Here is a 25,203-nt window from a genome sequence, read left to right on the forward strand (position 1 = left end):
GTAGTCCTCGTGTTACCACCATTCATTCAGCATTCACAGTTATGACTGTGCTGAAGGAAAGGAGTTACGATTTCTCCTCCAAGTTTGCTAAGACCTTTAGAATAGAATAACAGAGTTGGAAGGGACCTTGGAGGTCTTCTAGTCCAACCCCCTGCTTAGGCAGGAAACCCTACATCACTTCAGACAAATGGTTATCCAACCTCTTCCTAAAAACGTCCAGTGTTGGAGCATTCAGTGTTGGAGGCAAGTTGTTCCCCTGATTAATTGTTCTAACTATCAGGAAATTTCTCCTTAGTTCTAAGTTGCTTCTTTCCTTGATTAGTTTCCACCTGTTGCTTCTTGTCCTGCCTTCAGGCACTTTGGCGAATAGCTTGACCCCCTCTTCTTTGTGGCAGCCCCTGAGATATTGGAAGACTGCTATCATGTCTCCCCTAGTCCTTCTTTTCATCAAACTAATTATGCATAAAAGAAGCAAAAGAGTAAATCATTGTGCACTGGTAGAACAGTGAATGTTTACTAAAGATTGGAAAATGGATGGAGATGTTTTCATATTTGCAAAGGTCGATTTTGATAAGCAGTTTTGGGTAAGAAAAGAAAAAGTTTTGGAAACACTGTGCTATGGGTTTTTTTTTTTTTTTTACATCGCAGTCAATTTTTGTCCCCCTCAATGATAATGTTCATCAATTAAACCGGGCTTCTTTTTGTAGCACGGTCTATATTATCCTTTCCCATCCAATTTGTTAGGATATGGTTTGAGCCTAACAAGTTGTCCAGGCAATATATGTGTTCTGTAACTTTAATATGAATATGTATTGTGTGACTTTAAAGTTTTCCTGCTGATTCATTGTAATGCTGAGTCATGCTGTAATTAGATAATCACTGCTTGTAAACGTATTTAAGAAAGATACTGTAAAGTATTCAGTTGATGATAAGCTACCATAGTGTGTGGAGTTGCTACCATTGTGCTATCATCGTTGGATGGATCTGCTACCATCGTGGTTTGTGAACCAGAGTGAGTTTGTTATTCTAACCAACTACTGTTTGTGTGGTAAGAAGATTTTTGTATCACTGGACTGATTTAACTGGCAAAGACTTGGATTGATTTAAAGACTATGAGATTGTTTTTTCACTATAAAGTAAACTTTTGATAAACCAGTTTGCACATCTCTTATTCATTGTTCTCAGCAACGTTTCTCTGTGCTCTACACTCTGCTGGTCGGTAACACAACAACAATATCCTTAACATAATTCACAGTGATTCAGGAAAAGGCTAAGAGACAGAGAGAAAGGGAAGGAGAACAAAATGTCCCCTAACTACTGCAAACACCCTGGGAGGAAACCGGAGAAGGACTCGTGAAGCTACCCCACCACTGAACATCGCTGCATTTTCAAATGATCGACATGAAAAACAGAAAACCCAGCGATCAAAGTCGGTCACCTCTTTTCTGCTGTGGATGCTACCTATGCTGGAAGCATCCCACCACCTCGACCTCATGTCTACAAAAGGAATGCATTTCAAAAAGAAGGCAGACCAAAGCACAGGCATATCAAAACAAATTAGCCACAGATCTCTCGTCCTGCTGAGGGTGTACAAAAAGAGAAGAAAAGAATGCGGACTGGAAAAGAGAACACACAGCCCCGAAGTTCATATATAAAGAAGAAAGAGAGGACGAGAACACTACCTGTGTGTCAAAGAAAGGAGCTTTCTTTAAAAAAAAAAAAAAAAGAACGAAAAAGAAAGAAATCAAACAACTTGGACAATGTTCAGAGGACAGAGAGATTCCTTTTCAAAATCCACTTGGATTCCTTCTGATCTTGTGTTTTTCTCCCCGTGTTGTCTAAAAAGGTAAAAGTCTCCAGAAGTTTAGCATGACTCCTGGTGACTAGGTAGCTCAGTGGCTAAGACGCCGAGCTCATTGATCAGAAAGGTTGGGTGTTCGGGCGGTTCGAATCCCTAGTGCAGGTCTCCTGGACTAGATGACCTCCAAGGTCCCTTCCGACTCTGTTACTGTTACAACACTCCAGCATGTTCAAGTGTTTTTGGGTTGGTGTTTTCGTTTTGTTTTTGCCAAATGTACAGAAGTGGTATGCTATTGCTTTCTTCAGGATGTTCTGGGCTCGATGACGGTCATTAATCGAGGACTACCTGTACGGTGATACACTCGGCACTCGACTGCTTCAAAAACGTGTCGGATTCGGTGTTTGGCGCGTTTTGAGGCAGAATGTCAAGGTTCTGACTAATGAGCCCAAACAAATCAGAACTGAATTGAATCCACCTCAAAGGACTTCTTTATTGAGTACATCATATCGGCATGGATTAAAGGAAAACCAACTCTAAATAATTCCCACGGTTTCAGTATAATTAAAAGAAGAAATAAACCCATCCCCAAGGGTCACAGGTCACATTGGCCAATTGGGTCAATGGGCGGGCTCTCCGATTATCCCTTCCCTGATCGTTCCCCATGGAGATGACCTTGGTTCCCACGAGAAAGTTCTTTGTTGTGTCTAACAAGGTATTCTAACTTCCTTCTCCCCTTTCCCTTGTGTGTGACAACTGAGGAACAGTAAAATGGCTTCTGCCTGGTTCGGTTTGAAGTTGACACAGAAATCTTGTTCCGGCACTCATCTTTCTCCTGGGAGTTGACACATAAGGAAGAACTTGCTGTGGTCGGTTTCCTCATGAGTCGCCATTTCTTCCGGCAGAAACAGCGGGTCACATGACAAATCATGTGATTTTTTTCTTGGTCCTCATCGGTTTCGGAAGGAATTACAGAAAAGGACTGAAGTACCACTGTATATACATTCTCTAAATTCAGATGAATGTCTTCTTTTGCCTGTGAAAAACTATCTACAGTACCTTCCATTGTCCTTAACTGCTGATATTTCATTGGTATGGATATGCTTGAATTTTGAACTTCCTTTCAGAAATAAGTTCTATGCAAACTACAAAGAAGAAGATCAAGACCATAGGTAGGGTGATCAAAGTGAGCATGCTTGCTGGAATGATTCTGTATCTTTTTTTACCCGCTGCATATGCCTACTTTTGATCTCTTCCTCTGCAAAAAGAAAAAAAAAAGTTCATCTGTACAGAGATACTATAGGGAGCTTTTCCTGCCAATTTTCCCACGGAGACCTCATGTGGAGTTTCATCTGTCACTACAACTCGACTGGTGTCATATTTATGTAAAGTGTTGGAATGCAACAGGATTGACAGGTTCATGAAGTGGGCTGGGGTTTTGTGCCACAAACTCAATTCTTATAAATTGATCCCCTTCTTTTTCTCTGTCCATTAGCCAGTATTATTTACCTGATGGGTTGCTTATCATAGGAGGGATAGAATCCTGGGCAGTGTTAGTACCACTTTATAATGCCTTGGTAAGGCCACACTTGGAATACTGTAACCAGTTTTGGTTGCCATGATATAAAAAGATGTGGAGACTCTAGAAAGAGTGCAGAGAAGAGCAACAAAGATGATTAGGGGACTGGAGGCTAAAAGATATGAAGAACGGTTGCAGGAACTGGGCATGTCTAGTTTAATGAAAAGAAGGACTAGGGGAGACATGATAGCAGTGTTCCAATATCTCAGGGGCTGCCACAAAGAAGAGGGAGTCAAGCTATTCTCCAAAGCACCTGAAGGTAGAACAAGAAGCAATGGATAGAGACGAATCAAGGAGAGATCCAACATAGAACCAAGGAGAAACTTCCTGACAGTGAAAAAAAATAATCATTGGAACGGCTTGCCTCCAGAAGTTGTGGGTGCACCAATACTGAGGTTTTAAAAAAAATAAATTGGACAACCATTTGTCTGAAATGGTTTAAGCTTTCTTGAGGAGGGGGTTTGACTAGATGACCTTCAAGGTCCTTTCCAATTCTGGTCTTCCTCTCCTAACCTGTTCTTCTGTCTCCTCTCTCACCCAACATGAGATTTTCCTTTCCTTGATAAAGTTCAATAGTATTCTCTCAGCCCATAAGCCAGACTGCTGCAACAGTGAGGATGGACTAGGAGTAGGGAGACACAGCTTCAAGTCCATTCTCAGCCATCGAAACTTCCTCGGGGACTCAGGGCCATTCATTCTCTCAGCTCACCCATCTCACAGGCCTGCTTGTGGGGGGCAAAAGCAGGAGGACGGAACACGGCAAATTATGAAACCCTTTGTGCTCTTCCTTGCATTTCTTATAAGTTATCTAGTTGGGTAATGAAAAATTTGCAAGAGAACCATCAAAAAAAGCCCTACAGAGAATCATTAAAGCTGCTGAGAATATCATCAGGCTCCAGCTACCAGCCCCAGATGACATCTTCGAATCTCGTTGTTTGAGGAAGCTTTATAACATTCTCCGAGACTCTTCCCATCCTGCTTACAATCTTTTTGGACTGTTGCCTTCTGGCAGAAGATACAGAACGATTAAAACTCGGACCACATGTTTTCTGAATAGTTTTTATCCCAGAGCTATAATTGCACTCAACAATGAACTAAAGGGCCACCATCAGTGAGCTGTTGGACAGGATTGTTGTTTGTTGATTGTTGTTTGGACAGCTGTTGTTTGGGTGGTTTAGGGGTGATGAATTTGTGGTGGTTAGGGGTGTGTTTTGGGATTGTTACGTGTGTTGGACCTGGTCTTTTGGAGTTAAATGAATTTCGTTGTATGAGTATACTGTGTATATATGTACAATGACTATAAAATTATTATTATTATTATTAAACTCAGAGAGCACCAAGGACTCCATAATTCAACCCTGGGCTACAAATATTCCTGTCTATAGCAGGCCCTCTCTTCTTAGCGGCAGTCCCTCAAATAAAACACTGCTATTATGTCATCCCTTTTCATTAAACTTGATATACCATATTTTTCGGAGTATAAGACGCACCTTAGTTTTTGGGGAGGAAAAATAGGGGGGGGGAATTCTGCCTCTGCCTACTAGGTATTCATCTGGCTAGTGTCGTTAGCCTGGTCAGCTTCAACACATTAGTTTGCTGTTTGTGAGCGTGCGAGCACATGTGAGCTCGCTTTGCTCGCACACAACTCGTTGGGGCTGATAAGCAGCTTCAAAAGCACAGCTGATCATCGGAGGGAGCTCTGGTGAGTAAACCAGGCGAAGCGCGGAAGCAGTAAGACAAGGCAGCAGCTGTTCCGGGTTGCCATTTTGAGCTCCGCGCCTCACATTTTCAGCCACCAAACGCTCCGTTTGAGAGCCGTTCAAGGCTGCGGGGATCGCCAAAGCACTGTCTGTGGCAATCTCTGCAGCCGGGAAGAGGATGCGTGGAGGCCGAAGGGTGCGGGCCAGCGAGTGGGCGGGGCTACATTCGGAGTATAAGACGCACCCAAATTTTCAGCCTCTTTTGGGGGGAGGAAAGTGTGTCTTATACTCCGAAAAATACGGTACCCAATTCCTGCAACTGTTTTTCCATATGTTTTATCCTCCAGTCTCCTAATCATAAATTCCTTGAGCTCCTAAATGAAAGGCAACATATAATTCTACCTAAATAAAGAAATAAGGGTTGATCCCTTGTTGATCTTACTAAATTGATCTTGTTTGTAGCTACTCAATAATTTCCAAGCATTTCCTTTTCAGAATAAAAAAAAAAGGAAGGCAGAGTTAGCTGGAGATGGCTGGTTCGATCGTTATACTAAAAGCAGTGCATTTGATCAATTCTGAGACACCATTAAAAGGGAGCAAATGGCCCATTATTTAATTTTCTTTATAAATCACAGAGGGCACCATGTGTGTTTTTTGTCTACCTGAGTACCAAAATGTATTAGATCCTCAGTGGCCACAGATTAGAACTTAAGTAAAAAGAGGAGCTTTTTCCTACTTTGAATTTAGGACAAATTCTCTGCAGAATTTTAATCAATGCTTTAAAAATTTCAACCGTTTAAGAGTCTTACTTTTAATACTGAGCACGAAGGGATCTCTTTTTCCCCTTAAAGAGCTTAAACTAATGTTTCTCAACCGTGGCCCTTTTAAGAGGTGTGGACTTCAACTTTATCGCTGGCTGTGCACCGCCCTGAGTCCCTCGGGAGAAGGGCGGTATAAAAATTTAAACAATAAATAAATAAATAAATAAACTCCCACAACTCCCCATGACTAGCTGGGGAGTTCTGGGAGTTGAAGTCCACACCTCTTAAAATATCTTTTAACACTGATCAGCTGTAGGGCGGACCTTTGAAGCCCCACGGCAAGAGTTTAAACAGTTTTTTTCCTTCTAACCGATCAGCTGGGACTCAGGAGGCAGAAATAGATTGGGGGTGGGGCCAAATAAAAGGTAAGAATAATGCGGGGGGGGGGGCAGAACCGGTTCGGTGATGTCATATCGTCACCGCTACCGGCTCGGCGGAACTGGGAGGAACCCACCACTGGTAGCAGGGGAAGGATACTGCAAAATCTGCATTCCCTCCCCACTCCAGGGGGAAGGATACTGCAAAATCTCCATTCCCACCCCACTCCAGGGGAAGGATACTGCAAAATCCCCATTCCCTCCCCACTCCAGGAGAAGGATACTGCAAAATCTCCATTCCCACCCCACTCCAGGGGAAGGATACTGCAAAATCCCCATTCCCTCCCCACTCCAGGAGAAGGATACTGCAAAATCTCCATTCCCACCCCACTCCAGGGGAAGGATACTACAAAATCTCCATTCCCACCCCACTCCAGGAGAAGGATACTGCAAAATCTGCATTCCCTCCCCACTCCAGGGGGAAGGATACTGCAAAATCTCCATTCCCACCCCACTCCAGGGGAAGGATACTGCAAAATCCCCATTCCCTCCCCACTCCAGGAGAAGGATACTGCAAAATCTCCATTCCCACCCCACTCCAGGGGAAGGATACTGCAAAATCCCCATTCCCTCCCCACTCCAGGAGAAGGATACTGCAAAATCTCCATTCCCACCCCACTCCAGGGGAAGGATACTACAAAATCTCCATTCCCACCCCACTCCAGGAGAAGGATACTGCAAAATCTCCATTCCCACTCCACTCCAGGGGGAAGGATATTGCAAAACCTCCATTCCCACCCCACTCTGGGGCCAGCCAGAGGTGGTATTTGCAGTTCTCCAGATTACTCAAAATTTCCGCTACCGGTTCTCCAGAACCTGTCAGAACCTGCTGAATTTCACCCCTGAGGCAAGTGACAATTGAACTTAATAGCGTCATCCTTCATTTTATGACTTTCCCATCCAATTGCGATCCTTTCCAAGAATGTTGACAATATTCAATTTTATGAATAACACACACCCCGCCCGCAAATATTACAGACAACTTCCACAAATATAAAAATGTCACTTGATTTTAAAAATCAAACGAACACCCAAAGACTACACTTGGAATACTGCAGCCAGTTCCGGTCACAATCACAATATAATAAAGATGTTGAAACCCTAGAAAGGGTGCGAAGAAGAGCAACAAGAATGATTAAATGGCTGGAGGCTAAAACATACAAAGAATGGTTACAGGAACTGGTATATCTAGTGTCAGACTTCGATGCTATCTCAAAATAAATGAATTTCCAAACTGCCAATCTTTAAGGAAATCTTTTCTTTAATTGAGCACAGCCACCGGATCATGACTCGATGTGGACAAGACTGACCTTTTGCCCCCCAATCCCTCCCTTTCCGATCCCCAAATCTCTGCTTCTCATTGGCTATCTTCCAAGTCATTCTTCAGACTTCTTGTCTCGTCATTTCCCAGGAATGTTCCCCCTCCTCTTCATTTCCACGACAACTCGACTTCAAAGGGATTTAGCAGGCAAAAGTTCAGAGCTTATCTCTCTCTCTCTATACCAGCGTTGAAACGCTGACATCTAGTCTAATGAAAAAAAGGACTAGGGGTGACATGATAGACAGTGTTCCAATAATTGAGGGACTCCTACAAAGATGAGGGGATCAAACTATTTTTCACAGCACCAAAAGGCAAGACAAGAAACAATGGATGGAAACTAACCAAGAAGAGAAGCAACCTAGAACTAAGGATCAATTTCCTAGCGCTAAGAACAATCAACCAATGGAATAGCTTACCTTCAGAATCTGTGGGTGCCCCATCACTGGAGGCTCTCAAGAAAAGACTGGACAAATGGTACAGGTTCTCTCGCTCGAGAAGGAGGTTGCATTAGAAAACCTCCAATGTCCCTTCCAACTCTATTATTCTATGTTTTATGTTCAAAAAAAAATGAAAAAGAACCCTTCCAAATTCATTTTCAGTTCTAAAAGAGTTAAAATAATTGGCAGCACAGAAGCAACAGCCAAGGCCATTGGTTTCGTTTCAAAATTTTTGTTGCCCTGCACTTACACTTTTATGGGCCAGACAAAAATTTTTGGCCAGCTGGATATAGCAACACTATTTGCCATTCTAATAGCCATAAAAATTGTGAGGGTTTGGCTCGGTGTCCAATACATATACGTGCGATAAAACGATATTCTTTGCTGTTAGCTTTATGCATGCAGTTCTGACGCTCAATTTTTCTCTATCTGTCATTCTTTGACTGTAGGACAAATTAACACCCGTGGTTCTATGTCCAGAAACTTGAAAGAAGTTGGACTTCTACTACAACAGGCTGTCAAGTGCCAGGAAAATTAGGAGATCTAGACAGTTCAAATGGGTATAACATTTTATTATAAGCTTAAGGTCTCTACAAGAATCTGAACTATTAAAGGAAATTGGCAGTAGATAAGAGTAGAAGGAATTCAAGGTGAGCTGGACTTAGATCTCTTATGGGCACAAAGGGACTCATGGCTGATGACATATTTGACCTCTCCTCCAGCTCAGCCTCATCATCTCCTACACAGATTTTCTTAACTCTCTGCCTTCTGGACTACAATTCCCATTGGCACCAACCAGGATGCCCATTTATTAAAGATGAGAATTTGAAGAAAGTTAGAATCTTACCACCACATTCTGTCAAGATTGGGCCAAATAAAAAGACTGATGGACATTTATTCTATTTTAAAACACTAATTAATTAATGCCATCTTACATACAAAGACATTCTCCCTCCTTTCCACTCAAAATGGTGTTCGAGGCAGCAGATGGTAATAAACTATAGATACAAGTGGAAAAATTATGAATATAAATTCTGCTGGATTCCGTTAAAAACACATTTAACAACACATCCTCTTTTTCTTTCTTTTTTTTTTTTTTTTTGAAGCTACCAACTTTTGTTCTCAGTTTATACGGTGATGATTACAGCTTGTATAGTTAAGGTGTAAAACTGGGAGAAGGGAAACCCAAGTTAGTCTCCATTTGAATATAGGACATTGGAGATGAAAATAAACACCGAGTACATGATGACTTGAATTCCAATTAAGGTGATACACAACGATCACAGCAAACCATCACAACAAACTTGTCTTGCCCTGGATCTCAGTCATCCAGACCAAGGTTGTCCCAAAGGTGTTTTTTCAGGAGGCAACTGGACTTCCTTGTTTTTTCTTTGAAGACATTTCGCTTCTCATCCAAGAAGCTTCTTCAGCTCTGACTGGATAGTGGGGAATGGAAGGATTTAAATCACTCAGATCAACCTGGATCTAAGTCACTCAGTCTCCATTATTTCCAACCCAACTTAATCCATAGAACATAGAATAATGGGATTGGAAGGAATCTTGGAAGGCTCCTAGTTCAACTCCCTGGATTCTATACCATTCCAGACAGATGGCTATCTAGTATCTTCTTGAAAACTTTCAGTGATGGAGCACCTACAACTTCTGAAGGTAAGTCAGTCCACTGATTAATTGTTCCTACTGTCAGGAATTTTTTCATTAGTTCCAGGTTGGATCTCTCTTTAATCATCTCCCAACCATTTGTCCTGCCCTCAAGTGCCGTGGAGAATAGATCAACCCCTTCTTCTCTGTGACAGTACTGGAAGGAATCTATCTTACCAAGAAGTAAGTCTGGAATGACCTGCCCCCTGAGATACGCACGATATCAGACCTCCGGACTTTTCGTCGGGCCCTGAAGACACACTTGTTCCATCTAGCTGGGCTGGCTTGATCCCACCCTCTTAGTTTTTAATCGAATTTTGGTTTTAATTGGGTTGTTTTAAATTCGGGCCAAAATTATTTAATTGTTTTTTAAAATATTTTTAAATTTTATATGCTATGTTTTATCCTGGCTGTACACCGCCCTGAGTCCCGCAGGAGAAGGGCGGTATAGAAATATAAATAAATAAATAAATAAATAAATAAATAAATAAATAAATAAATAAATAAGTAGGCTGTGCTCTATTATTTATTTATTTATTTTTCATATTTCTATGCCGCCCACTCTCCAAGGACTCTGGGCGGTTTACACCAAAGACAGTATACTAAATAGCATATTGCCCCCAACAATCTGGGTCCTCATTGTACCCACCTCGGAAGGATGGAAGGCTGAGTCAACCTTGAGCCGGTGAGATTTGATCCCCTGATCTGCTGAACTAGCAGTCAGCTGAAGTAGCTGCAGTACTGCACTCTAACCACTGCGCCACCTCCGCTCTACTTTTCAAGTCTAAGTAAACTAGCTCCACAGCATTATCCTTATCCACTAATTCAGTCCCTTTGTTAAAGAAGACAATAAGGTCAAAATTCAGCTGATGTAGATTTCTCAGCCCCTTCCCGTTCTGATTTATAATCTGGAAGGTTGAGATAACGAGACAATAAAATTTTGCCCTTTGCTTAAAAAGATTAATCTCAAAGCAGCATTTGAAAGCTTGTTGCCCTCAGTTACAATAACCTATTTTATGACTAGCTGGTTAGTGCGCTTTGCAGCCAGCCCGGAGTCTCCATTTGCAGTCCTCCTTGCGACTCCCAAGGACTGTTGTTGAGTAAAATCATAATCCACAACCAACGATTCATACAATTTCTACATCGTTGCCATGGATTTGAACATAAACTGTGTCTTGGTTGAAAAACCCGGGATCATAATAAGGTTAAAAAGAAAGCAAGTAAGAACTGGTGGCTAATATTTCACGCTGAACGGGTTGTCTCACCCCCACTGCCGTGTAAAGGCTTCAGACAACGTAGCGTGCCTTGTCAAGTACCAAGAGATATTTAGCTAATATCACAACAGCTGTGCCAAACATTCACGGGAGAGCAGAACAGACCTTGAGAGAGGAAAACCACACAAGGCTTAAATACGTTGCACGCGGATAATGGCTGCACATTTTTATATGAGGTTAAGGAAAGCATTGTGCGGTGCATGACAAGACAACTGCTATCTTGGATGATTCTTTTTCTGCGTGGTATGACCTCAAGTTTATTAATCTTAGTTGGAGACAACATATACAGGTAGTCCTCCACTTACGACCACAATTGAGCCCTACATTTCCGCTGCCGAGTGAGACTTTGTTACATGAGTTGTGTGTCCCATTTCACGGCCTTTCTTGCCACGGGTGTTAAGTTAGAATGTTAGAATAGAATAACAGAGTTGAAATTTATTTATTTTTTATTTATTATTTGTTAATTTTATTTCTATACCGCCCTTCTCCCGAAGGACTGAGGGCGGTGTACAGCCTGATTAAAAGCACAAGGACAGACAAAATTTAAAAATAATTAAAATTATTAAATGATAGGCTCAATTTAAAACCCCAAATTTAAAATCCCATTTTTAAAAACCCAATTAAAATCTTTACCTTGATAGCCCAGCCTGGCGGAACAACAATGTTTTGAGGGCACAGCGAAATACACGGAGATCAGAGATTTTACGAATTTCTGGGGGCAGCTCATTCCAAAGGGCAGGGGCTCCCACAGAGAAGGCCCTCCCCCTGGGTGTCGCCAGCCGACATAATTTGGCCGATGGTACCCTGAGGAGACCCTCTTTGTGGGAGCGGACTGGCCGGAAGGGACCTTGGAGGTCTTCTAGTCCAACCCCCTGCCCAGGCAGGAAACCCTTGTAGAAAAAAATGCTTTTAAAAGTAAAAAAAAAAAGCCTCTCATGATCGCGTGGCTCAGCTGGGCATGGGTGTGTGTGTGGAGGTGTTCAGGGATTTCTGCTAGCGGTTCTCCGAACCACCTACCGCCATCGCTACCGGATCGGGCAATCCAGTCTGAACCGGGAGAATTTCACCCTTGCTTTTGATCCAATTTGCATGACGCGGAATACATAGAACATAGAATAACAGAATTGGAGGTCTTCTAGTTCAATCCCCTGCTCGAGCAAGAGACCCTATACCTGTGATGGTGAACCTATGGCACGCATGCCCAAGGTGGCACGCGGAGCCATGTCACCTGGCACGTGTGTCGTTCCTCTTCTGGGTTTCTGGCACGCATGCGCACACGACGATCAGCTGGCCTTTGTGCATGCGGCAGTGCCGGAAACTGGAAGAGCTGGTCTGTGAGCCGGGAATGGGGCTTCCTTGAACTTTGGAATTGGGCGTGTCCAGAAAGAAAGAGGACCAATTGGAATTCTCCCTTCTGCAGCGTCATCGGTCTCCGGGCAGAGTCTCCCTTGACTTCACCGACTGGAGGAGAGAGTTCCACGCAGAGAAGTAGTCCAAGTTGGTTATTCAGGCCAAGATCCCCGCTCTCACTTTCTCCGCTTCTCTCTCTCCGCAGAACTGTCTCTCCTCCTTCAGGTGAAGTCCCAAAGGACTCTGTCCGGAGACCGATGACGCTCAAGCGGGGAGAATTCTCATTGGTGCTGCCCCACGTTCTGGCCCCTCCCATCTCAAAAGTCGGAGATAAACACTTTCTCCCCCCCAATACAGAACTGTGGATTCCTCCTCTGGGACTGGAAGCATCTGGCCGGACACACATGCATGTGAGCATGTGTGTCGTGAACATGCAAGCCGCCACCAATCAGTGCGTGTGCATGCGTGGCAGTATCTGAAAGACTCATACGCACCGGAAACAGGAAGTACCTTGTCCGGTGCACGCATGCCCCCTGGGCAACTCCTCTTCCTGGTCGCGACCCTGACGAGCTCGCCTGTGCAGAGCCATCACTGCCTATACCGCTTCAAACAAATGTCTGTTCAGACTTTCAAATGTCTGTTTGAAAACCTCCAGTGATGGAGCACCCACAATTTCTGAAGGGAAGCTGTTCCATTGGTTGATTGCTCTCACCGTTAGGAAATTTCTCCTTAGTTCCTTAGTTAATCCCTATACTTACCATATTTTTCGGAGTATAAGATGCACCGGAGTATAAGACACACCTTAGTTTTTGGGGAGGAAAATAAGAAAAAAGCTGATTGGCAGGTGGATCGGCCTCCCAGAAAACCCCCCAATCAGCTGTTCCCAGAGGTGAATTTTAGCAACAGGTTCCTTGGTTGTGAGCTCTGTGCCTTGCTTTTTTTTTTGCTTTTTTTCCTGCCTCTGAAAGCCTCCGAAACAGAGCTTCAGAAAAAAAGCTTCTGAAGCTCTGTTTGGGGGCTTCTTTTCTGAAGCTTCATTTCTGATGCTTTTTTCAGCCTCTGAAACCTCCGTTTGAGAAGCTGGGCAGGGCTACATTCGGAGTAGAAGACGCACCGAGATTTTCACCCTCTTGTTTGGGGGGGAAAAGGTGTGTCTTATACTCCAAAAAATACGGTAGTTATTATGCTGTTTGTTAGTTAGTTAGGCAGCAATGTGTGGCAGCAGCCAAAAAAAGCTGATACAATCCTTGGTTATATAAGCAGAGGCATAGAATCAAAATCATGTGAAGTATTAATACTGCTTTATAAAGCCTTAGCAAGACCACATCTGGAATACTGGATCCGGTTTTGGTCACCACATTGCAAAAAAGATGTTGAGACTTGGAAAAAGTGCAAAGAAGAGCAACTAAGATGAATAAAGACCTAGAGCAGGGATCTGCAACCTTAAACACTCAAAGAGCCATTTGGACCCATTTCCCACAGAAAAGAAAACACCGGGAGCCACAAAACCCTTCCTGTGCCTGACTATTTCTTCAGCAGCCACAAAACTAGCATATGTAGTTGAATTAAACGTTCTGTTTTTTTCTGAAACTTTTCTTCGATTTATCCATGGTTGGCCTACCAGGGGTTGAAAAGCTCAATAAATTGTGTGTCGCACATTGGCAGTTGTGACACATATTTTGAGTGACAGGGAGCCACAGCAGAGGGGTGAAAGAGCCACATGCGGCTCCAGAGCCACAGGTTGCTGACTCCTCATCTATAGACTAAAATATATGAAGAATGGTTGCAGGATTTGGGTTTGGCTAGTTTAAAGAAAAGAAGGACTAGGGGGGACATGATAGCAGTATTTCAATATTTGAGAGGCTGTCACAAAGAGGAGGGGGTCAATTATTTTTCCAAAGCACCTGAAGGCAGGACAAGAAACAATGGATGGAAACTAATCAAGGAGAGAAGCAATCTGGAATTGATGAGAAACTTTCTCACAGTGAGGACAATTAATCAGTGGAATTTCTAGCCATCACAACGTTATGGGTGCTTCATCACTGGAAGTTTTTAAGAAGAGACTGGACAGTCGCTTGTCTGGAATGATATAGGACAGTGATGGCTAACCTTTTTGCTGTTGCGTGCCAAAAGTGGGGAGAACATGGGGAGGTCACACACATGCGTGCCCACACCCATAATTCAATGAGCCCCGCTCCCGCGCATGGTACCCCCCCTGTGTTTTTTTTTTTTAAATTTGATTTATATGCCGCCCTTCTCCGGAGACTCAGGGTGGCTTACATTGCGTTAAGCAATAGCCTTCATACTTTTGTATATTTATACAAAGTCAGCTTATTGCCCCCACAAACTGGGTCCTCATTTAACCTACCTTAGAAAGGATGGAAGGCTGAGTCAACCTTGAGCCTGGTAAGATTCGAACCTGCAGTAATTGCAGGCAGCTATGTTAATAACAGGGTGCTGTAAACCACTGTACTACCAAGGCTCGTGATGGCACGGTGGACCTGGTAAACCCGTTTTTCACCCTCCACAAGCTCCAGAGGCATTCTAGGAATCTGAGGAGGGTGAAAATCGCCTTCCCCACTCCCTGGAGGCCCTCTGGAGGCTGGAAATGGCTCATTTCCTGACTTCCGTTGGGACCAGAAAGCATGAAAATCAGTTGGCCGGCACGCGCATGCACACTGGAGTTGAGCTAAGGCAATGCTCGCGTGCCCACAGATATGGCTCCGCGTGCCACTTGTGGCACACATGCCATAGGTTCGCCATCATGGATATAGGATCTCCTGCTTGAGCAGGGGGCTGGACTAGAAGACCTCCAAGGTCCCTTCCAGCTCTCTTCCGATTCCTTAGTTAACACGGTAGGCTGTGATTCAGCTCAAAGCTCCGGATGGCTTTCGCCCAACTCCACAGGAAGATCAAAAGACGTTTCTCCCATGTCTCTCCCTTCCCTCTTGGTGTGTGTGTGTGTGTGTGTGTGTGTTTGCGTGTAGGAGCGACCGAATGACAGACATGTCTGTCATACGCCATTACCATTAGAACAGAATCTTGTTCTTTTATTACATCTGAACTCTGCCAGATTTCACAGCAGGAATGCTAAGTGAAATCAATGTCTCGGGTTTCCAGCCTTAGCTTTGAGGTCACAGACACTCTATCATTTCTCCGTATTATCTCCTTGTTTCGCCCTCCCCTCCTCTTTCTCTCAACCTCCAACTGGCACACAGCAGATTGAAAACAGCATGAATCAGAGGGACCATGCTGCACAATTTTACAGCCGTTTGGATGGCCCCCGTCATTCACACACACAGGCGCACACATACAAACAGGCCCGCCACTCTTTCCCTGCCTTTTCTTTGCAGCTCAATTCTGCAAATCGTCTCTTGGCAGGAGTGAAACTCAGAAAAAGGGGAATAGATTTTCCTCCCCCAGGAAGGAAAAGGAGAGAAAGAGGAACGACGGCAACGTATTTCCAGTCATTGTGAATGGGGGGGGGGGAAAAAAATCTTCCTTTCTTTTGGCATTTGAGTTATTGTGAGCATTATCAAGTCAATACTGTAATCCCCAAATCCCCCCAAATAAGGGCTAAAAGAAATATGACATAGTTTATCTTCCTTCCCCCCCACCCCCTTAACACGGGCAACTAGGCCAATATATATGGGTAGAGGGTTCAAACTTTTTTTTCTTAGCAAAGTTTGGTGGAACTTATTGGAACTCTCAGTATCTGCTGCTGGCTGTAATATGGAAAGTGATCCTTGGAGAATTGGCTTAAGGAGAAAAAGACCCCCTCGCCCAAGTCATTGTTCCACCTGGGCTGCCTCTCCTTATTTTCTACACCAAATGCTAGACGTATGTATGTATGTATGTATGTATGTATGTATGTATGTATGTATGTTCTCTTCTCTCTTGTGTCCACAGGACATGGTAAAAAAGGCAAGATGGGGATTAAAGCTGCATAGACATGATATGTATAAAAGTGGGCAGAGATTTACTTGTACCACTATGGCTGCTATATTGATTTTTTTAAAAAAAACAAAACACACACATTTGGTGGAGACTGCTAACTCCATCCATCCATCCAGTCTTCATCATCCATTATCTATCCATCCACCTATCCATCATCCATCCATCCATCATCATCATCTATCCATCCACCTATCCATCATCCATCCATCCATCCTTCATCATCCATCATCTATCCATCATCCATCCATCCAATCATCCATCCACCCAATTATCCACCCACCCACCCACCCATCCACCCATCCTTCATCATCTATCCATCTATCCATCCATCCATCCATCCAATCATCCAGCCATCCACCCATCCATCATTTATCTATTCTTTCATCCATCTATCCATCCTCCATCCATCCATCAATTCTCCATCATCCATCCATCCATCCATCATCCATCAATTCTTCATCTATCCACCCACCCAATCATCCACCCACCCACCCACCCACCCATCCACCCACCCATCATTTATCTATTCTTTCATCCATCTATCCATCCTCCATCCATCCATCCTCCATCCATCCATCAATTCTCCATCAATTCTCCATCATCCATCCATCCATCCATCCATCCATCCATCCATCCATCCATCATCCATCAATTCTTCATCATCCATCCACCCACCCACCCATCCAATCATCCACCCAATCATCCACCCCCCAATCATCCATCCATCCACCCACCCACCCATCCATCCACCCCCCCGCATCCATCCATCCATTGACCCATCCATCCATCTTAACATCTCTCTGTCTGTGTTATATGCCAAGGCATACAGCAAACATCTTGCATGGATTGACTCTCTATTTTTGTCCAATACAGAAAACAGATGTTAGCAGCTTCTCTCCTAGTGGTTGAGAGACAATTGCTAAGAGGAATGAAGCCAGCTAGCATTAGTCCTTGCTCAGAACAAATAAATGCTTACATATGAAAGATGCCCTTTCTTTTCACAGGCAAAAGGTCTTGCACACGTAGTAGTATGAAATTCTGGACAAAAGCTACTCCTTCTTTGCAACACTTCTTGAGCTGATCATGGGAACATGTTCCAATATTTTCACATGGTCATTCCACCAAATACAGGTAGTGGACATTCAGTGAAACGGTGACTGTGCTTATGAGCTTACATCAGCTTTCCTTTCCTTTATGGACCAGAAAAGGTTAGCTGAGAATTCCTTGCAAAGTTACTGTTTGCTCATTGTGGTAACTGCCGCTAAATGAGGTAGTCACTAAATAAGGACAATCAGTACTTCAAAATGTGAGTTGGTTCTGAAGACAGCCCTGTGCTAGTGCAAACGGATCCTTTGTCTTATGGAAAGAAATACATTTTGAACCATCTTTGACCTGATATTCATTTTTGAAAATGTATGTCTAGATAGTAAATTATCTGAACTCAAACACACCGTAACAAAACTCTAACCTCTGCATGCTCTATTGATTCCCTCTGCATATATATATTCGGGTTTTCTCCCGCGTAAAATTGGAGGTGTCTTGGCAACGTTTCGACGAAGTCTCATTCGTCATCTTCAGGCTGGTGTCGTCGGCTTCGTGCTTCTAGGAGCAAAAAGAAGCCGAAGACACCAGCCTGAAGATGACGAATGAGACTTCGTCGAAACGTCGCCAAGACACCTCCAATTTTACGCGGGAGAAAACCCGAATAACCAAAGACCTACATACAAACACCTGCGAAAACCTCAGAAAACATATATATATTCATTTTGACCTGTTCTGTATCACTTTGCAAATATTTTGTTTAAGATTTATGTGGAAACTGTATGCATTTCTAACTCCAATTTTTTCTCCTCTCTCTCTCTCTCTCTCTCTCTCCCTCCCTCCCTCCCCCCCTCTCTCTGTGTGTGAGAGAAATTCTCTGTGAATGTGTGTATGCATACATCCATTCATTGATGCAGTTTTGTATATTGTCCTTTTGTATCCAGTTTTCCTAAATCATTGAGCCTGCCTAGTTAATTGGCAAATAACCTCACCCTAAAGAAGAAAAATGGAGGAATAAAATAGTGTTTCTCAGAAACCTAAAAGGCTATAATATTGGGAGGGGGAGGGGGGAGAAAGCAAACAGTTGTTCTATCCCAAAAGTGTGAATTAAATTTAACTGGAGTTAAGTTACAGGGAGATAAATTTTAGTAGAACATCAGGGGGAACATCTGGATGATAAGAGCAGCCTGACCTTGCCAATTACCTGAAGGCTATTAAGGTTTATTTTGATGGAAGACTAAAAGACCTCGGTGCCTTCCGCCGTGCCCTTAAAACCTTCTTTTTCCAGCAAGCCGGGCTGGCCTAACACTTTTTAAAATGTTTTTAATTGTTTTTAATTGTTTTTAATCATGGGGCCAAATTTATATATATCTTTTTAATTGTATTTTAATGTTTGTAGTTTATGCTTTTACTTGGCTGTTCACCGCTCTGAGTCCTCAGGGAGAAGGGCGGTATACAAATTTAAAAATAAATAAATAAATAAATAAATAAAAGTAGACTTGAAGAATTATCCCTCTTGAACGCTTTCATTCTGGATTTCCTGAATAAAGCAGATGCCGAATGAGACGGTTTATAAGCCCTGCTTCAGTTGTAGCAGTGTAGAGAATCCATACAATGCAAAAATCCATATTGCTTTTGTACAAACTTAAGTTGCAATAGGTGTTTTGGTGATTTCTAATAACTGCTACTCTACCAGTGTCAGCTGCGCCTGCTTGTGCTTCGCTTCTATTCGGTGACAGACTGTCATGGACTCTGGGGTGGGAGAGTTGTAACGTGGAAGGCTTGGGGGAAAACGAAAGTAAGTGCTGTATCTACTCGAGAAGCTGCTTCAAGGTCGCCTGGCATACCAGCTGCATGCCACACTGTGCCTATGCCTGTCTGTTATGAAAACATTGCCTGAACCCCATTGGTTGGTTAGGGTAGTGGGAGGTAGCAAAGGGGAGAAAAGTGGACCTTAGGGATTTGGGCGCACGATTCTCAGTTCTGGCTTTGCATTATTGCAATACACTTGACTTCTAATAGAACGATGCTTTTCTCAACAAATGGAGCCAAGGATCATTTCTATTTTGGAGTTTAAACTGTGGCAGGTCTGACAACCGGTAGTCATCAATCAGAATGCCAAAGAATTTTTTTTTTTTCATAGCCATAGCCTTTCTGTTCACCTGAAATTGGTATAGAATGGAATGGAATAGGAGAGGAGAGGAGAGGAGAGGAGAGGAGAGGAGAGGAGAGGAGAGGAGAGAAGAGAAGAGAAGAGAAGAGAAGAGAAGAGAAGAGAAGAGAAGAGAAGAGATCAGATGGATGGATGGATGGATGGATGGATGAAGAAGAGGAGAGAAGAGAATGTATGAAATTGATGGATGTATGAAAGAGGAGGGGAGGAGAGGAGAGGAGAGAAGAGAATGTATGAAATTGATGGATGTATGAAAGAGGAAAGGAGAGGAGAAGAGATCGGATGGATGGATGGATAGATGAAGAAGAGGAGAGAAGAGAATGTATCAAATGGAAGAATGTATGAAAGAGGAGGGGAGGAGAGGAGAGATCAGATGGATGAATGGGTGGATGGATGGATAGATGAAGAAGAGGAGAGAAGAGAATGTATCAAATGAATGGCTGTATGAAAGAGGAGGGGAGGAGAGGAGAGGAGAGGAGGGAAGGGAAGGGAAGGGAAGGGAAGGGAAGGGAAGGGAAGGGAAGGGAAGGGAAGAGAAGAGAAGAGAAGAGAAGAGAAGAGAAGAGAAGAGAAGAGAAGAGAAGAGAAGAGAAGAGAAGAGAAGAGATGTTTCCGATGCATAAGCTCTCAGTGTACATAGAAACAAGGCAATATAATCATAAGATACCAATAACAGAAGGTTGTAGAAAAAATAAGGAGGTTAATAGTAATACAGCCATACTATATGGGTAAATATCCTCGACATAAGACTAAAACCTAAGTCTTATAGGACTTTACAAGACCTAAGACCTGAATTATTTCCATCCACAGCATGCAAAAATCCCATTAATATGCGACACATGCTTTATGAGAAAGCCTGGCAGCTGAACTCTTAACGCATTACCTTGGTTTTGGGGGGTGGGCTGCTTGTGATCTTGTCAGTGTGAATATTGGTAGGCGATATTGCTGCACCCATGTTGCTTTGGGGAATGCCGGAGAGTTTTCCACCAGGAGATACTTGCATGGCTGCAAGTTGTGCGGCGTACAATTGCTGCAAAATAACAATAACAGAAGCTGGTCAGCTAGAGAACCTATTCCCAATTCAGAAATCCCCCCCTTTTAAAATAGACATAGTCCTCGACTTACAACCGTTTGCTTAACGACTGTTCAAAGTTATGACAGCGGTGAAAAAAAGTGACTTACGACCCGGACTTTGTACTGACGACCAGCCCAGCAACCATGTGATCACATGATAAAAATTCACGCTGTTGGAAACTGGCATGTATTTACGAGATTGGAGCATCCCGAGGTCACGTGATTACCATTTGCAACCGTCCCAGGAGGCTTCCAATAAGCAAAGCCAATGAAGGAAGCAAGATTCACTTAACGACTGCGGCCAAAATGGTAGTAAAATAGGGTATGACTTATTCAGTGACCATATCGCTTAGCGATCGAAGTTCCAGTCCCAATTGTGTTGTAAGTTGAGGACTACCTATATACTATTAGATAGATACAGGTCTGTGCTGGTGATGGAAGATGCACCATATTTTGAGTGTTGGGATTTCAGGCCCCATTTTTTTAATATACCATATTTTTCAGAGTATAAGACGCAACTTAGTTTTTGGGGAGGAAAATAGGAAAACAGCTGATTGGCAGGTAGATCGGCCTCCCGGAATACCGCCAATCAGCTGTTCCCAGAGATGAATTTTAGCAACAGGTTCCTTGATTGTGAGCTCTGTGCCTTGCTTTTTTTTTTTGTTTTTTTTTCTGCCTCTGAAACTTCTGAAACTCTGTTTCAGAAAAAAACTGTTTTTCCTGCCTCCGAAAGCCTCCAAAACAGAGCTTCAGAAAAAAAGGCTTCTTATTCAATTTGAATAAGAAATTGAAATGAGAATAAAGATAATTAGGAAATTGGGGCTGCTCGAGTACCACTTTAGACTGAACTGAAAAGGGAAACAACAGGAGAGAGGAGAAGGAGTAGAGAGAGAGAGGAAGGGAAAAGAGAGGAGAGGAGAGAAGAAGAAAGGGAAAAGGAGAGGAAGAAGAGGGAGGGGAAAGAGGAGTAGCGGAGAAGATTAGAAGGGGGGAAGAAGAGAGGAGTGGGGGAAAAAAAGGGGAAGTAGGAAAGAGAAGGCAAGGAAGAACGAAGGAAGTAGGAGGAGAAACAGGAAGGAAGAGAAGGGGAAGAGAAGAAGAAAGGTTGGAGTAAAGATAAAGGGTAAAAGAGCAGCCCCGAAAAAATAAAAATGAAAAATGAAAGTTAAAAGAAAAGATGAATGAAAAATGATGGAAATGACTGTAGATGTAAATGTGTTTATGAAAAATAAAAATAAAAACTTTATAATTAAAAAAAAAGAAAAAAGCCTCTGAAGTTCTGTTTGGGGGCTTTTTTCTGAAGCTTCGTTTCTGATGCTTTTTTCAGCCTCTGAAACCTCCGTTTGAGAAGCTGGGCGGGGCTGCATTCGGAGTATAAGACGCACCCCGATTTTCACTCTCTTTTTTGGGGGGGGGAAAAGGTACGTCTTATACCGAAAAATACAGTATATATAATTAGCTGTGCAGAGGAAGATTATTATTATTATTATTATTATTATTATTAATAATAATAATAATAATAATAATAATAATAATAATAATAATAATAATAATATTTCTATGCCGCCCATTCTCCGAGGGCTCTGGGTGGCTTACACCAAAGACAGTATGCTAAATAGCATATTGCCCCCAACAATCTGGGTCCTCATTTTACCCACCTCGGAAGGATGGAAGGCTGAGTCAACCTTGAGCCGGTGAGATTTGATCCGCTGATCTGCTGAACTAGCAGTCAGCTGAAGTAGCTGCAGTACAGCACTCTAACCACTGCACTACCTCGGCTCTTATTCAGATAACTGAAGGGAAGCTTATTGGGAAGGGGTGAAAAAAAAATCTTTATTTGCTGATGTTTATTTAGGCATTTCATATACTGGTTTCCCTCCTTTTTATCCATATGGAACCATAAGGCAGTTGACAGTCACAGAAAGGCACAACAAAAACAACAGATGAGACCAACAAACAAACAAACAAACGACAATGTGAAGAAGCAGTACCCAAGAAAAGACTGAAAAGGAAACCACACACAGCATCTACTGAAATCTTGGTTTCTGCCTTTTGGGGGATTATAGAAAAGCAAACTGTACTTTTCAAATCATAGTTAATTGATGAGGCTCAACAGAGCTTGTAGATAACTCTGTATTAAGCTGGCATCTAAAAGCCACCAAGGAAAGACTGCACAAAATCTTCCTGGAGAAATTCCATGGTACTGATAGAAGAGAATATTTGTAGCTCAGGGTTGAAATGTGGGGTCCTTGGAGTGCTCTTTGCTTGGTGGTTTTTTTGTAGACATTTCAGTACCAAAGTAGGTAACATCATCAGTGCTAGAAAAGGAATAAGGTTTGCTCTCCCTGCTCCCTTATTAACACTGATGATGTTACCTAGTTTGGTAATGAAATGTCTACAAGAAAACAACCAAGCTTAGAGGGCACCAAAGACCCCCCCACAAATTCCATGGGAGTGGAGATTTTGCAGTATCCTTCCCCCAGGAGTGGGGAGGGAATGGGGATTTTGCAGTATCCTTCCCCCAGGAGTGGGGAGGGAATGGAGATTTTGCAATATCCTTCCCCCAGGAGTGCGGTGTGAATGGAGATTTTGCAATATGCTCCCCCCAGGAGTGGATTGGGAATGGAGATTTTGCAATATCCTTCCCCTAGGAGTGGGCTGGGAATGGAGATTTTGCAGTATCCTTCCCCTGCCATGCCCACCAAGCCACACCACACCCGCCAAACCACACCCATAGAACCGGTAGTAAAAACAATTGAATTCCACCACTGGCGCATGCGCAGCAAAGACCCAAAGACCAGCTGGCTGGCGGGAGGTGGGGCATCCCAACACCAGGAGCGCGGCAAGAGGTAAGATCTTTTTCTTTTGTGAGCTTCTGGTTTGTCGTTTGCAGGGAAATAGAAGCTCACGAAAGAAACGCCACAGAGATCTGACCTGGGGCGATGGCACGCTTGCCACGCGTGCCATGGGTTCGCCATCACGACTCTACGGTAAGCATTTGATGAGCCCGCTGGGAGTCACCCGGGATTCTTCATTTCATTCCATTTTCTTCGTATGATCAATTACTTTTCCAAAGCTACCTGATAATGTAAAATCCTAATTCGCAGAGACATTTTGATGTTTTAAGCCCTTCCATTTGCAAAATCGTAACTCTTGCAAGGCAGCGGCTGTCTTCTGCATCCTGATCTGGAAGTACAGCTCTCGGCAAACGGCAGCCACGTACGCGGGAAGTTTCGGGGAGGCTTTGCTGGCATCTTTTAAAACTGAAACTCGGTTGAGATTAAATACTTAAAGCAACATCCAATATTTACTTCCGTTTCCACCCACTTGGAATCATTTTTATATGGCTAATCCTATTTTGCAGGATGGCCCAATATATGTCAGGCGCGACCATGTTTACACATGAAGGTGCAATTAAATTAATTTATTGCTAATAAAAAGTCTACGCATAAGAATCTTCTCAACTAAGGACAGTTTCTGCTTAAAATTAGATAACAGCAGGGGTGGGTTCTAATTTTTTTTACTACCGGTTCTGTGGGCGTGGCTTATTTTGTGGGTGTGGCTTGGAGGTCATGTGACTAGGTGGGCGTGGCTGGCTGGTCAGAGTCATTTCTGGAAGGGCCTCGCACTTACAACCAGTCCTCACACTTACGACCCAACTCATTTGTTTGCTTTTAACACTGATCAGCTGTAGGACGGCCCTTTGAAGCCCCTTGGCAAGAGTTTAAACAGTTTTTTTCCCTCTAGTCATCAACTGGGACTCAGGAGGCAGCAATAGATTGGGGGTGGGACCAAATAAAAGGTAAGAATAACGTGGGGGGGTGGGGAGGGTGGGGAGAACCGGTTCGGTGACGTCATATCGTCACCGCTACCGGCTCGGCCGAATTGGACCGAACTGGGAGGAACCCACCACTGGATAACAGGCTCAATGGAATTCAAAGGGGTTGGGCTTAGTCCATTTGTGGCTATGTAGGGATTCTAGGCTGATCCCTCTTTTAACTCCGACCCCAGGTTCTGCCATTCCTTCTCTATTTGTCTGAATTGTTACAGAGTTTCCTGCTTGAGCAGGGTTGGACTAGAAGATCTCCAAGGAACCCTTCCGACTCTGTTATTGTCTCTCATCATGCCCTGTAAAACAGATCCGGTCTGATCCGGCCGGATTTTACCGCTGCCTGTGAGTAGCATTTTTAGCCGCACGTTGAATCAGAAAGAAAGGAGATTGTGTGAATGAATCCTAAAGTGATTTAAAATATTAATTAATTGTGTATGCCGGAGAAAGGCGGCATACAAGTTGAACAAATAAATAAATAATTGGGGGGTGAGGGAAACCCTAACCGGCATCTTATATCATGGTTCATCTACAGGGAGGCAGACCAACGCTCAAAATATATAAAATTTACAGGGCTAGATTTTTTTTTCCAGGAGGAAGTTGTGAGCTGCTGCTTCCAGCTAAGTCCACTCAAGTTTCTTAAGATGATTCTTCTTGCAGGCTGGAGAAATATAAGCAATGGTACTTCGTCAAGTTGCTGCTACTTGGGGGGAAGTTATAGGCCAAGGTAAAGGAGAAGTTAGATAATGAGTGGCAACAAATGCGTACAAAAATGAAATATATAATAACACTGTGCATTAGGCCATTATTTCA

The 25,203-nt window shown here is 43.2% G+C and overlaps 1 protein-coding gene across 7 annotated transcripts in view; it reads right to left on the reverse strand.

The window, feature by feature from the left end:
* Positions 1-25,203, reverse strand: part of SOX5 (SRY-box transcription factor 5) — a 1,038,733-nt gene that overhangs the window by 111,792 nt on the left and 901,738 nt on the right. For all 7 annotated transcript variants that reach the window (XM_087873007.1, XM_060688637.2, XM_087873006.1 and 4 more), the window contains one exon: positions 20,371-20,517. In XM_087873007.1, the coding sequence (XP_087729133.1) occupies positions 20,371-20,517 (147 nt within the window). The remainder of the gene's footprint in view (positions 1-20,370; positions 20,518-25,203) is intronic.

Source organism: Pantherophis guttatus, chromosome 7 (genome assembly GCF_059756535.1).
Source record: "Pantherophis guttatus breed Tessera chromosome 7, ASM5975653v1, whole genome shotgun sequence".
In the NCBI taxonomy this organism is placed as follows: Eukaryota; Metazoa; Chordata; class Lepidosauria; order Squamata; family Colubridae; genus Pantherophis; species Pantherophis guttatus.